Source organism: Oreochromis aureus, linkage group 15, assembly GCF_013358895.1.
Source record: "Oreochromis aureus strain Israel breed Guangdong linkage group 15, ZZ_aureus, whole genome shotgun sequence".
In the NCBI taxonomy this organism is placed as follows: domain Eukaryota; kingdom Metazoa; phylum Chordata; class Actinopteri; order Cichliformes; family Cichlidae; genus Oreochromis; species Oreochromis aureus.
Genome location: NC_052956.1, coordinates 38,473,390 through 38,489,318, shown reverse-complemented (window position 1 = coordinate 38,489,318; position 15,929 = coordinate 38,473,390). Strand labels below are relative to the sequence as shown.

Genomic DNA, 15,929 nt, shown 5'->3' with positions numbered 1-15,929 from the left:
AAAATCCAAAACACATGCAAAATCCAAAACACTTACAAACTCCAAAACACATGCAAACTCCAAAACACGTACAAACTCCAAAACACATGCAAAATCCAAAACACATGCAAACTCCAAAACACATGCAAAATCCAAAACACGTACAAACTCCAAAACACATGCAAAATCCAAAACACATACAAACTCCAAAACACATGCAAACTCCAAAACACATGCAAACTCCAAAACACGTACAAAATCCAAAACACATGCAAACTCCAAAACACGTACAAAATCCAAAACACTTACAAAATCCAAAACACTTAAAAACTCCAAAACACATGCAAACTCCAAAACACGTACAAAATCCAAAACACGTACAAACTCCAAAACACATGCAAAATCCAAAACACTTACAAACTCCAAAACACATACAAACTCCAAAACACATGCAAACACATGCAAACTCCAAAACACGTACAAAATCCAAAACACATGCAAACTCCAAAACACATGCAAACTCCAAAACACGTACAAAATCCAAAACACATGCAAACTCCAAAACACGTACAAAATCCAAAACAAAAGGCACAGGTGGCTTTCCTCCAGGAGACCCACCTGAGTCAATCAGAACATGATAAATTGAGAAGAGAAGGTTTTAAAAACGTATTTTCGTCTTCATACAAGGGAGGACATAGGAGAGGAGTTGCTATACTTATTTCAAATGCAATTAATTATGAACATATATCAGAACTACAGGATGGGGAGGGAAGGTTTGTAAAAATTACGGGTAAAATTGAAGGTTAGGAAATGACGTTTATGAATGTGTATATTCCTCCGGGAAGTAACTGGACAATATACAAACAAATATTTGATTTAATGGTGAATTCACAAGGTCTGGTAATCTGTGGAGGTGATTTCAATATTAGATTGAACCCTAAACTAGATGTGTCTGGAGCATCTATTAGCTCAAATGCTCTTACAAAAAAATTTAATCAATTCATGGAGGAATTGGGGATAATTGATGTTTGGAGAGAGTTACATCCTAAAAGTAGGGACTATACCCACTACTCCTGTCCCCATAGGACTTATTCTAGAATGGATTACTTCTTTATGTTCAGTAGTGATTGTACTAGAGTAAAGGAATGTAAAATTAAAACGATAGATCTTTCAGATCATAGCCCCATTTCATTGTCTTTGAGTTTAGAGAAGAAAGCCAGGAAGGTGCTGTGGAAATTGAATTCAACTATATTAAACGATCCCATATTAAAACAAAAGCTAAGAGAAGAAATAAAAGATTTTCTTGAATTAAACGATACGGGGGAAGTGTCGCAAATCATATTATGGGACACCCTAAAGGCAGTAATGAGAGGAAAAATAATTTCAATGACCTCCCATCTGAAAAGGATAAAGATGCAAAAATTAGTTAACCTTCAGGTAAAGTTAAAACAACTACAACGGGAAGATGGATACAAAGGTAATTTTGAGATAAAAAAAGAATTTTAAAAAATACAGGTTGAAATCGATGAAATTTATACGCAGGAAACTCAAAAGAAAATTATTTTTTTAAAGCAGAAATATTATGAGATAGGAAGCAAACCCTCTAAAGTCTTAGCTTATAAACTGCGTAAACAGAGACTGGAAAGTACAATGCTTAAAATAAAAAACCCACAAACAAAGATAATTGAAAATCAATTAGAGAAAATTCAAGAGAGCTTTGAGTTGTTCTATAAAGAACTGTATACCCAACCACAAACAACGGATGAAATAAAAATTGATAATTTTTTGAACAAATTAAAATTACCAACTTTAACAAATCTCCAAAATGAAAGTTTACTCCAACCAATAACAACCAAAGAACTTCACCTGGCAATATCCAAATTAAAAGTAGGCAAGAGTCCGGGTTCGGATGGGTACACTGCAGAGTGGTATAAAAACCTTAAAGAGGACTTGCTCCCTATTTTATTGAAAACATTCAATTCAATTATGCAAAAGGGTAAATTACCCCCTTCATGGAAGGAAGCAGTTATTTCCATCATTCCCAAAGAGGGTAAAGATAGGACAGAATGTAGCAGTTATCGTCCGATTAGTGTATTAAATTTGGATTATAAACTATTTACAGCAATTCTGGCACGGAGATTAGAAAAAATTTTACCTGACATTATAGACCTGGACCAGTGTGGTTTCATTCAACAAAGGCAAACAGTGGACAACATAAGGCGTTCCCTACATGTTATGGAACAAATAAATAGAGATAGGGTCCAGGCAGTGTTGGTGGGACTGGACGCTGAGAAAGCCTTTGACTCAGTCAGATGGCTTTTTCTTTATAAGGTACTGAAGACTTTCGGTTTCCATAATAAATTCATCTTAATAATACAATCCCTTTACGATAAACCAAGGGCTCGTGTGAAAGTCAATGGAGATTTATCTGAATCTTTTACTCTAGAAAGAGGGACCAGGCAGGGTTGTCCAATCTCACCACTTTTATTTGCACTTTATATTGAGCCTCTTGGTCAGTTTATAAGAAACAATACCAAAATTAAAGGTATTGTAGCTCCTGGTGAAGAACAAAAAGTTGCAATGTTTGCAGATGATGTCTTGGTCTTTCTGAGGGAACCTGAAGAATCATTTGAGGAGTTGATGTCTTCTCTATCTATCTTTGGAGAATTGTCTGGTTATAAATTAAACCTAAACAAAACACAGGTAATGAGACTAAATTATACAGCATCTAAAACTCTACGAGATAATTATAATATAAATTGGGAAGCTGAAACACTTAAATACTTAGGAATAACTCTCTATCACAAGTAAATTATGGTCCCTTGTCACAGGCCATAAAATTTGATTTAGATAGGTGGAATCTGGTGCCTTTCTTAAATTTAAATTCAAGGATATTAGCAGTGAAAATGAACGTACTCCCAAGACTCCTCTATTTATTTAGAACTTTGCCGGTTGAAGTAAGTCAAACACAGTTCGGGGAATGGGACAAATGGATTGCGTGTTTTATTTGGCATGGGAAAAAACCAAGAATTAAATTTAGATCGTTACAGTTAAGCAAGGCAAAAGGGGGGGCAATGCTCCCATGTTTACAATACTACTATTACGCATCTCAGGTTATCCCCCTGCTGCAATGGTGTAACCCTAATTTGACAGCTAAGTGGAAATCCATAGAATTTAATAGAACCCCTAAATTTCAACTACAAGCCTCAATTGCGGATAAAAAATTGGCAGACTGTTTAGAAGATAAAGGAACATGGATAAGTCACACTCTAAAAATATGGAATAAAGTGATTAAAATATGTGGTAGTGAACAAATACTAAAAGTATTTAGATGGTGTGCTTATGACACAGATTTTAAACCAAATGAAAGTGATAACAGATTCCAGTCCTGGATAGAGAGTGGACTAACAACATTCCATTCCTTCACACATAAAGGGACACTACAGAGTTTGCAGTCTTTACAAATAAGAAATGGCTTAAGACAAGTAGATTTCTTCAGGTTTCTTCAAATGAGGGATTATTATTTACAAGCATTGCAATATCCCAAACCCAAATACGGTTGAGTCTGAAATTTTTAAAATAGTTAAATTAGCATATGATAGTTCTTTGAGAAAGGCAATCTCCAAACTATATGATGTGCTTCTTCAAGCAAGGAAGGACACTACTCAAAATGTTAAGATTAAATGGGAATTGGAATCGGGGATGGGTATAACAAATGAGAACTGGGAGAGGATTTGTAATTTTCATTGGTACTCAACAAGTTCTTTATCTTGGAGAGACCACTGTTGGAAGAACATTATTAGATTTTTTAAAACCCCTCATCAAATTAAATATAAAAATGGGACAGCGGAATGCTGGAGAAGATGTGGATCAGAAGAAGCACATCATTATCATTTTTTTTGGGACTGCTCCAACTTAAAAAATTACTGGCTGGGAATTCACAAAACTCTGTGCGAGGTTTTTAAGATAAAATTTGACATCAATTTTGTAAATTTGTACTTGGGTTTGGTCGCTGGCTCGGTCCGGGGAGGGGATACAAAACTTTTACAAGCGCTATTAGCGGCCAGCAAAAAATCAATAACCAGAAAGTGGTTAAATCCAACTCCGCCAACACTTGAGGATTGGTTTAATGTGGTCTTCGAAATATTTAAAATGGAAAAACTGACATTCTTTTTAAAAATTCGAAAAGACAAATTTTACAAAATATGGAATAAATGGATTAGCTTTGTGTCCCCCACCCGCCCTGAATTTAGATAAGACCGGCCCTGAATTGGTGTATCTCCCATGTATCGTACAATGTTAGGTTGGCCCTCAACTTCATAATAGGTACCTAATGTCGTCTTTGTAAATAAGGTAAACATGCTGCATTATGTAACACACTGTCAAACCACCGAGTTTATTTTATTTTTATTTATTGTTATTTATTTCTTTTTTGTTGGTGTTATTTGATTGTAAAACAAAAGGACTAAGAAAGAGGTGTTTTCTTTTTCTTTTTTTGTTGTTGTTTCTTTGTTTGCTTGTCTGTTTTTGTTTTGTTTGATTGAATGGTGTCGATGCACCTTACTGTGATAATTTTTTTTCCTTTTTCTTCAATAAAAATATAATTAAAAAAAAAAAAAATCCAAAACACGTACAAAATCCAAAACACGTACAAAATCCAAAACACATGCAAACTCCAAAACACGCACAAAATCCAAAACACATACAAAATCCAAAACACATGCAAACTCCAAAACACGTACAAAATCCAAAACACATGCAAACTCCAAAACACGTACGAACTCCAAAACACATGCAAAATCCAAAACACAATGGAAGTGCTCCAGGACGCTAGGGGCAGTAACTACACAAGCCAGGAAGTACCAATGACCGGATTTGGGCTGTATCGCAATTCAGGGTCTGCAGCCTTAAAGGCCGCATTTTAAGGCCGATTACGTCACAGCGACGTGACGAAGGCTGTCCCAATTCAAAGGCTGCTCGAAATGCGGGCGTCAAATGCGTCCTTCATTTCCCTGAATTTTAAGGATGGGTCGGTGTAGCCTTCATGGCCCAACATATCCCATACTTCATAGCGCGGCGGCGGTGTGGATAATTTTGCCGAAAAACACAGTGGAAGCGGGGCGGCCAAAGAACAAACTTTCAGAAGTAAGTACTGAATATTATGTCACTTATTTATGTGCAAATGTTTAATAATGAAGAACATTAAAACATTACTGTTGGCCACATGTCAGGAAAGTTATGTGACATTAGTGATGTTTGTACTAACTTGGTTTTAAAGCCTTTACTTCAAAATATACGCCGTTCAATAGATGACTTTAGTCTTACAGAGAATGTGATGATTTTATGGATAATTAAAGTCAGTCATAAATCCACAAACACAAGCTGAAAGTCAGTGATGCTGCTCGGTTTGCAGTCCTGAATATCACAGCGCAAGCAGGATTCACTGCACTGTTAATGTTAGCTATGTTATATTGCTGCCTCTGTTCGGTGTTGTCGAGCTAAACGGACTTTAACGTGTGTTTGAACGAGCTGACGGTTCAGTCGTTAAGCTGAAAGAAAGATGCTTTAATCACAGGAGTCACACATGTGTCCACTGTACCATGTGGGAACTCTTCTTGTTTAGCACTCGTAATAACACAAACACTAAATCCTCCTTCTCTTGTGCTGTTTTGTAGCAGTGTATACACCTGAGACTGTCACCTGTCTGTCTGTCCTGCACTCTCTCTCTGTTTCTTTCTCTCTGATTGTGGAATAAAAGTATGAACATGTATTTATAAGTTACACTTGTGTTTGAATCCTGCAGCTTATCACACATTTGATTTCCATGTGTGACGACTGCAAGTGTCCAGAGTGAGGACAGACTGAGGGACCCACTGCTGCACATCATCTGTGAGGCTTTGCACCCCTGATGATCCACCAGGACAAACTCAGCAGTGTGTGAGGAAGAGGAGGAAGAGCCAGCAGCAGCTGACAGATGGAGAGAATAGACAGACTGTTCCCTGTTTGTGAAGGACTGCTAGAAAAGTTTTAAATAACTAATTGTCTGTCCTGAATCAGTCTTATTAGGTAATGTTCAAATAATGTTATCATCCCAGTGTTTTCAGTGTGGGAGAAAGTACTCAGGGCCTTCAAGTTACACACTATGAAAGGCAGCAACAAGTTTAATATTCAGAAACCTAAAGTATGTATCAGCAGCAGAATGGAGCTAAAAATAAATGTTTGTTTCAGTTCTATGAAGCTTTGAGTATTTTGGATTAGTAGCACTGCTGTGTTTGTTGCATCATATTGCTGTAATTGTTTATATGCTTTATATATTCTGAGGTAAGTTGATCTATAGTCTTACATCATATTCTATAAGGATGTTATGTGTTTGTATACTTTCTGCCCAGTTTGACCCATTTAGCAGAAGTCAGCCTGTTTAAGGCTCTGATATCTACTCTGTATGACTTAAAGCAGTTATGACATGGTCTGATTTTCTCACCCAATAAAGGAATATTTCATATATCAGTCTACTCTTCATTCTATCAGAAACAGTTATCGCAGCTTGTACATTTTCTTTTTATAAATATATGTAAGCAATGAGCCAAATTTAGTAATGCCAACATACTGAAGGAACAACATTTGTCTCTTATATATGATACACCTATATATGCACTGTCAAAGATACTTGTCTTTGAGTGAAGATTTAAGGTGATAGGACATATAAATAACTGCAACTTGAATCTGTACTGAGGCTCAGTATTTGACACAGAGTTCATGTTCACTGCTGTAATAGCTAATAATGATTAATATAATAACTATAATATTGTCCATATTATATTTACATTACCAAAGTGATATGACTTTAGTCTCATGAAAAACATTAGCTAATTGTTATTTACTAGCTAATCTTAAAATGACCGTTCAGTACAGAAATGAAGCCCAAAAATCATGTTTTTACAGTCCTGTGGTCTCAGCCTCAGATACTTATCAAATCACACAAAGCTCTTGTAGAAACAAACAAACAAATGAACAAAATATGTTCTCCTTCATTTCTGTCGAACAAAGTTGTATGACACGTTTCCAGCGGTTAGTATCATGGTTGCTAGGCAACCTGGGCAGCTCGACGGAGACTAGACCGTCTCATTTGCAAATCGAGCTCAACACTGCCCCTAGCGTCCTGGAGCACTTCCGTTGTGATTTGGAGTTTGCATGTGTTTTGGAGTTTGCATGTGTTTTGGATTTTGTACGTGTTTTGGATTTTGCATGTGTTTTGGATTTTGTACGTGTTTTGGGGTCCGTTCTTCGTACCTCGCTTACTACAGCCAAGATCAAATGACACATCCAAGATCAAATCATCGCGCCAACTTTGAGCTCGCTAATCCGGTTCTCCGAACACACCTGTTGTTGACGATTAGTATAGCTGGATGAAGTAATGCGAGATCACTGGGTGGCTTAAAAGGGGCTACGCATCAATAGTAGAAACATTGATCGGCAACCCTTTGATTGGTCGGCGAAGATGTCGAAGGCGCGCGCTCAGTATTTTACGGCAGCAGAGCAAGAACTCTTGATTGAGGGATATCAGGAGTTTCAGAGTTTAATTAAAACGCAAGGGAACACCGCAAAGGCTGCAAAAGCAAGGAGAGAGGGCTGGCAGAAAGTTGCTGACAAATTAAACTCGTAAATAATTTATTATATCATATTCCATTATATCCTCTTTCACATTAGAGCCACAACAGGACCCACTAGAACATGGGGACAAGTAAAAGTGAAATATAAGAATATTCTACAGAATGGTAATAGTTATCACTTATATTGCTTTTAGTCTCTTGAAAAGAGACCCTGAAATAATCTGTTTGTTTGTTTATGACAGCAACCAAGAAAAGGGCTGAGCAAATAAAGACAGGTGGTGGTCCTGCACTCCCTTGTGTGTGTGTGTGTGTGTGTGTGTGTCCCGTCTATCCCGCAATATACGCTGAATTCTGGAAACTCTCCTTATCAATCTTGCACCTTCCGCAATGGGTTGCTCGCGTATACGAACAGACAGGACATGGCTGCGACAGACTTCCCAAATCCACCTTCGCTTTTATAGCCGTGGTCTCTCATCTTGATTACACGTAGTAATTGACTATTACTACTCTAAAATATGAATTACATCTGAAATAATCAAATACATGTAATAGAATGATTACTAGTACATTTCCCTTTTTTTAGGAAATGACCTGTATGTATCTGTATGCAATCAATAAAAGAATCAAATGCTGCATTATCTTTAGTTACATTGATAATATTTATTTATGGAGAAACAGTGGTGAAATATCGCTGTTGCTTTCGTGTAAATGCAGCGGACATACCTGAGTGGCCGCGATCTAATCCTGTTTACATAAAGTAAGCCTGCTCCCGAGCAGGTTTACGCTTACGGATCTGTTGCTATGACAGCAAGTCCCGGATGAGCTTCGGAGAACCGAACGATCCAAGATCACGCGAAATCGTCAACAATCAAATCCGGCTAACTTACTTAGCGAGGTACGAAGAACGGACCCCTGGAGTTTGCATGTGTTTTGGAGTTTGCATGTGTTTTGGATTTTGTACGTGTTTTGGATTTTGCATGCGTTTTGGATTTTGTACGTGTTTTGGAGTTTGCATGTGTTTTGGATTTTGTACGTGTTTTGTCTCTAGGGGCCACCGTACATTCGAGTTCAGGATTAAATAAACATTTCATTCCCGCCCCTGTGAAGCATGTCTGTAGGTTGCATTTCTAGTGTGTCTGTCACGATTGCTTCGTTGTCAGGCTTGTCCTAAATACAAAGGTACAATCCCTTATCTGCAGTTTTAAAATGAAATTAAAGCAAAGAGTTTTTAATTTCACCACTTCCTGATTAAGGAGACCTTTTAATCAGCAGCTATAAAACCCACAGCCTATGGCTTTTTAGGATAAACGAAACCTACTAAAGAAAAAAAGTACAATTGAGTTCTCTTTGTAAATGCAGCTGGCTGATTCTCTCTGGCTTTGTGTGTCTGTCTTGCCAGGAGCTGGTGGTGAAGACATTAATAGTAGCTGAGCCCCACGTGCTGCACGCCTACCGCATGTGTCGCCCTGGCCAGCCACCGGGGAGTGACAGCGTCTGCTTCGAGGTCCTGGGCTTCGACATTATCCTGGACCGCAAACTCAAACCCTGGCTATTGGAGGTATAATTCTGAATATTTACAGTATATGTACAGCATGCATGTGTGTGTAAAGCTGGTTAAATTGGATAAGTGTGTTTCTCTCAAAAACTGCATTTTCTAGAATATTTTTTGGAGGCGTAATTTCACGAGATAATTTGAGATATTTAATTTCTAGACTACTATTACTATTTTTCTATATACTGTTAGTATGTCGTGCTAAGCTAATATTTGTGTGTGCTTTTTTTAATAACATTTTCAACAAATAGTGAAGGTACACTTGTATTCTGTCTTCTGTGATTTCTAACGTTTCTGTAAAGTCTCACCTGTCTGCGCTGCTACTGAAGTGACAGCGGCTCCAGACTGATGTAATGTGGTATAAGCAGGAGACAGGGAGACGTTACCGCACACTGACAGAAAGAATAAACACACACTGATTTTTGCCCACACGCTCTGGTCCCCACACACAAACACCCGCACGATCTGAAGTACGTGTTTACGCGCCTCCGAACACACAGAGACACTCCCGTAAAATGAAAGGAACTCACACAACCGCAGCCGTGCATGCTTGATTACACGCATGCGTGCATTCATGCACACTCATAGATGCCTACAGAAATGCATGAATATACAGCAGCCTATAAGACGCCCCACCCCATACCCCCCTGCAGGCTTTAAAATATAGGCCAGAATGGTTGACTAGTAATTCTTCAAGTGTCAGTCTCTCGAGTGTCAGGCATGCAGGAGATTGAGTCAAATTCAGATTCCACTCCAGGATTTCTATCTCACTGCTCTGATGTCAGCAAGTGAGTTAAAGTGTGACCTAAATCCTTTAACCCAAAGTGGCTGCACCTCCACCCCCATCCCACAAATTGACTCGAGGATGGGGAAATGCCTTGGGGATAATTGTTTGGGTTTTTTTTCCCCCCATCATGCCAACCCAAAATAAAATTTTTAGGGTTTTTTTTCTGCGATTTTGGAGAAACAAAGTGACATTTGATAGTTGGTTGGTATTTTCAGGCGCTGGCATTTTCTGTCATCTTGGAATTAGGGTGCTATTATTACCCTACGTGACATTTATTGTGTAGCTGAGCAGTTGTAGTATAAGACAAAAGGATGTACAAGAGAGAGCAAGAGGATGGTGTTCCTTTTGACTGCTGGTGCACCGTGACAGCATTTGTGAGCATTTTGTGTGTGTGTGTGTGCGTGTGTGTGTGTGTGTGCGTGCGTGCGTGCGTATGAGACATAGCAAACAGCCGTGAATGCAGTTGTTCCACTCCAGCAGTAATGATCCCCCCTGTGCTACTAGCAGCTCTCTATAAGTCTCATCAATTAACATCCCACGCACACACGCACACACACAAACACACAACCCTGCTTCTCTTTCACGCAACATTTACAGCAACAATAATTTATTTCCCAAAATTCAACTGATTAGTCAGGGGATAGTTGCAAGCAAAGAGACCCCCTCTCAAATCCTCACTGCGTACACTGTCAAGCTTGAAAATAACTTTATTACCACTTTTTAGCCCGTCGACGTTCGTTGCTATTCAGCAGGGACGCAACAAGCAGGCGGGCCCATAGGCTGGTTTCCACAAACGGTACCCTATGGCAAGCCCTCAGGTCTAAATTTAATTTTTCAGCAGATCGCTTTGCAACATTTTGTAGTAAACTGAATCTATTTCAGCCCATTTCACCATTTGTTTTAACTTTCTGTTTTCTTCCTGCCCTCGAGTCGATACGAAACAGTAAAAATTAAACTGAACCACAATCTAGGTCTTACAGGTTTGTTCTGGATTTGTGGACTCCCACCACTCAGGCTTCCTTGTTGGTGTCACTGTGAATTACAGGTGCCATGCTTCGTTGGGGCTTTACCCAGACTGCTGTTCTGACACTGTCCTCTCTTGCTCTTTTAAATGTCAGAGTTGGTTGTCGGACATTCAAACTCACAACCAGGAAATGAAAGTTCAACCTGCGTAGACTCAAAAGCCAGTTGGATACGTGAAAGCTAGATGGTATCATATACAAGAAACTGTCAGATCATATTATCCCTGTTCTTTACATTTGTGTTTTTGTCAGCTGTTTCTGAGAGCGTGTGGGAGGATGGAGAGGGAAGAAGAAAAAAGGTCGCGTTTCACATCCTCCAATTATACCTTCAGAAAGCAGACACGAGGGTTTTTTCAGTGGGGCAACGTGATATTCAAAATAAGGCAACTCCAAACTCCTGTGTTAGAGGATGCATTTGCCTCTTTGTTGCAACTCCCCGCAAAAAAAGGGAAAAAACCCCTCTGATACAGTACCCTATCTCTTTGTAAGTGGACACAAGCACAAAGAGATATCATTGGAAATATACTGATAACAAACACAGAGGAATAAAGAGGGATACTCCACAGACCAGCAGACACCTGCTAAGTAGCTTGTCACACCGGTGAGTAGAGAAAAGGCAAGGGGTGATGAGTCTCAAACCAAGGCCAGCCATCAAAAAAAGCACATTGTGCTCAAAGCAGAAAGAGAAAGGGGAGATGGGAAGCTAAAAACGAGAGCGAGGGAGAGAGACAGGCTTTTGTGCGATCCTTATCTTAATTCAGCAGAGTTTTCAACACAAGTTTTACCTCCTATTGACATTCAAAACATCAGCACTACATAGGCACACACACATACACACACTTGCTCAAATGGCGTAACCCGAGACATTCACTTTCATTAAACCAGCCCAGACAGCATCTGTGTTTCGTATAGGAAAGGCGTTTCATTGAGCCGTGATCTTTGCTTCATGCAGGCGCACACTCAAGTGCGTACACACACACTCACTTGCATATCCAAGCACACATTCAAACATGCCGCTCTGCCTAGACTGTAGTTTCTATCATCAAGGCCAAGGCTTTTGCTTTTAGCGGTTCATTGAGTGTTTCTCTTTTAAAAGCAAAAAAAACAAGAAAAAAAACCAAACAAAAACTAAGCAAACCAGGAGAAGAATAAAAATCACTGCACGTGTATTCTGTTTAGCTCATTAATTGCCTCGTGGCACAAGCTCATGAATTCTGTAAGCACGTAGTGGTGTTATCAGATGGCACTATACAGGTCAAAAGGAACTTTCAAAAAATCCAGCGTCAGGTGTAAGGAGTGCATTTACTTGTTGGCGAAATGCAGCAGTGGGACAATATTATGCCCCCTCGACCCTGCAGCCTCTTTAGGGCCCGTGGTCTGTAAACTGGCATGACAAATAGTTTCAAATTTACAGAGAAAAATATAAAAATGGGAGAGGACAAGACATATACACACACACACACAAAACTATTGCCTTAAATCTTCCACCCCTGAAACAGAATCTGACAAAGAGCGCAATTTAGCGTTCTCACGAGGTCCTGATGGGTATCCGTGGACCCCAGCACAAGGACCAGTGAACTGAGGCCCAGCCTCATTACAGGCTCTGGCTCACTTCATTTTTTTAAGCTGTTTCCCCACATGCAGCATAAAAAAGCTCCAGCTGGTCAACTCTAAATAAGAAGAAACAAGTGTTTGTAGTGAGCCTGAATAATTAGAAACCTCCCCGGTCCCCGCGAAGCTGTCTCTCTAGTGCCGGGCTCCAGGCAGCTTAGAGGCTGGTCGGCCTGCTTGTTAGGGCTACAGTCAGCATGTGACGGTGTGTCTCTTTATGTGTGTGTGTGTAGAAGTGAATGTAAGTTAGCGTGTCTAAATTTGATTTGCGCTGTGTGAATGTGTGCAGTGTTTGGTTCTGTACACGTGTTCGGCTGGACGTTAAACACACAGCGTGAGAGATACAGCCGAGGATGTGTCTGCGATTTTGTGTAAATCTTTCTACTCCCTGTCCGCGTGTGTGTCTGTGCGCGCGCGCGTGTGTGTGTCTGGATGAATGGTCTTTGCCCCTCTGGGAATAGTCCTCTGTAGTGTGTGCTACGCTACCCTCATCTGCTTACCGACTCCAGCCCGTAGTCTTGCCTTTTATTCAGTGAGGTTGGCAGGTTTAACTCTTCTGAAACACACACGGGCCTTTTCAGGAACAGAGAAGGAAGAAGTTGGGCGACTTTCACTGCGTTTTATGTGTCATTGTGTCATATTAGTATAGCGTTGCACAAAGGCAGCTTGATTATTGATGGCAACAATTTAAGTACCATCCCCTCATCCATCTCTTGTGCTCTTTCTTCATGTCCTGTCCCCCTTTTTAGGACCGCCGTGCAAAATGATTGGCAGCTAATGAGGCGGGCGTGGTTAGGCAAACTGTGGCACGGGTTTGCTTGTCACGGGCTGTTTGTGTGTTTGTATGTGTGACTGGCCATTACAAAAACAGACCAACAGACTGCAGCTGGGCTGCTTCCCCAAGGGTGGCGATTTTTCACCCTTCCCCTCACCCCTTCCTGCAACTTGCCCCTCTTTGTGTGCTTTGTGTCTCCGATTGTTTCAAGATGAGTTTTGGTTTGTCCGTCCAGCCCATCAGAGCCAACATAATCCAGACTTCCTTTTTCTTTGGAGTGTTTGTGGGAAGTAATCTGCATTGGCAACTGTAAACAGATGCACAGAGACAAACACATCGATAGTTTTCACACTTTCCTATTTTCCAACCACATACAGACACCAAATGAGTTGGATCTGAGGAAATACTGCTAATGCCTTGGGTGGTATAAATAGTGGCTCACACTTGTTCAGGTTTCCAGTAGAAATTCCATTTCTTCTGTGGAGAATGAGGTAAAAATGTAATGTTCTTATAGCCTTTCATAGAAGTGTAAAGAGTAGACATGTTTTCCGGGTACTTTTAGAGGATGGATTTAGAGGTTAGCCTGCCTTTCACATATTTCCTGAGGAAATTTCAGAAGTGTTTCCTAACACCTGCTACAGCCGACTCGAACATTATTGTGTATTCAGAGTGATTAAAGAGGAATTTACTTGCTACCTGTGCTCTCCAAATAATTTTCATCCCTTCATGATTGAATTTTCTAGGGTAAATGATAGAGGAGAATACATACAGTTTGATATTCTCAATTATCTTTCTGAGTCTCTTTTGCCCCCTTCCACCTTTCATTCTCCTTTTGTCTTTGATTAATCTTTGGCACTTAGTGGGATTCATTCTTGTTTAAATGTACATGGATATCGTCCTTACTCTCTGAGGGGTTGCCTTTCCACTTGTAAACCCTAGGTGGCAGTAGTGACCTGCGAGCCACTCCCCGGCTTAAAAGAGGTTTATTAAAGAATAATTAGAATGATGTATGGGACTGTCTGTCTCTATCCACATCCATTTTCCCCCAACATGACTATTTCATGGAATAAGTATCAAATTAGGCGCGCACGGGCTTTGTATGTGGGGCAGTTGAAAACATACACCAACTCTTAGTCATTTATCATCAGGCGTGTATGGCAGTGCCAGTGTCAGTGTGTTTGTGTGCGCACGTGTGATTGAGAAGGAAGACGCACGTATATGAGTGACATAGGGAACTGTAGTAGGTACAGCTGGCTCTGTGGCATATTTGAAGGGAAGACATGTTTTCCCTTCATGTTTATGACAGTCACCTCTGGACTTCAGATTATGACTTATGATTTATTTTTGTTTGAAGACTCTTTGGCACTTTGAATTTTGTGTAGGTGCCTTACTAGATCCACTTAAACCTCATTTAACTACCTTGGATTGTATCCCCTGCATCTTTTCCATGTCTTCAAAAAGCAAGGCAGGTCAGCAAAGCTAAATAGTGTCCCACTCACTTCCAGGACCTTTACCAGACTCCACTACAGTGTCCCTGCATCCGAGTGGACCACGTAAAATGCCACAAAAAGAACAAAACGGTGATTGATAAGACGGCTGAAACAAGAGAGCGACTTAACAGGGTGGCTGTCTGTCTGTCTTGCTGTCGCTCTACTACTCATGCTCGGTTTCCCCCTCTCCCTTTCTGCCTCCCTCTCTCATTCCACCATTGTGCAGCAACAAACACTCCATTCTGACAGCGGTTGAACTGTGCCGATACCCTTGAGCGTGCGGGGCAAAATGGGAGGCTTGTCAAAGCAGTGGTTGTTTACACTCTGCCAGGAATAATAAGAGGGGGTCGTTTTTCTGAACCGATTAATCACGAGCAGCCCTTGTACTTGTTTTAGAGAGCATTCCAGACGCAGAATAAATGTCGATGTGGGGTAGCAATTTGTTGTGGAAATAAAGCAGCTGATTGTTGTTGATCCGGTGCCGTTGCTATTTTATGAGGGTCTGTGTGGCGAAGAAGCCACAGGTACAAACTGTTTAACGTCCGCTGCATTTTTAGCAGCGAGCGAGGCGCATCGTCATCACGAGGTTAATGGTTTTATTCATAACTGAAGTGATAACAACAGACAGAGATGGAGCATCAGTTAGCGTCTTATCATAATACGAGTGGAGACTTTATTCTCTGTAGTTGTGCAGAACGACCTATGACCGGGTTAATGGTAATCTCATTGTTAGGCATTTATTGTGCTGTTTGGCTCATATTTGCTTACTGGCTATCCTTGGGCAACACACTTAGTTCTCAATTATAATGTTATAATGCCACAATTTTATTATGTATTAAGTGCCCTGAGATGACTTATGTTATGATTTGATGCTATATCAATAAAAGTGAATTAAATTTACTTGAATGAGATGCTTCAAGGGGCCAAACATCAACAGATCCATGTTCAAACCAGTGGCTGAATGGAATTTTCCACTTGGAAATTACCAGGCATTATCAAATTAAATAAGCCATGTAAAATTTACTGGTTGCATTTCTCCCTGTTTTGTTTGTACTTTAGTGCTCAAAATAAAGATCAGTAGAGGGACTTGCTGTTCACCGAAA

At 40.1% G+C, this 15,929-nt stretch overlaps 1 protein-coding gene across 2 annotated transcripts in view; it reads left to right on the top strand.

Annotated features, from left to right (window-relative positions):
• Nucleotides 1-15,929, top strand: part of ttll7 (tubulin tyrosine ligase-like family, member 7) — a 92,052-nt gene that overhangs the window by 29,426 nt on the left and 46,697 nt on the right. For both annotated transcript variants that reach the window (XM_039599058.1, XM_039599059.1), the window contains exon 9: nucleotides 8,989-9,147. In XM_039599058.1, the coding sequence (XP_039454992.1) occupies nucleotides 8,989-9,147 (159 nt within the window). The remainder of the gene's footprint in view (nucleotides 1-8,988; nucleotides 9,148-15,929) is intronic.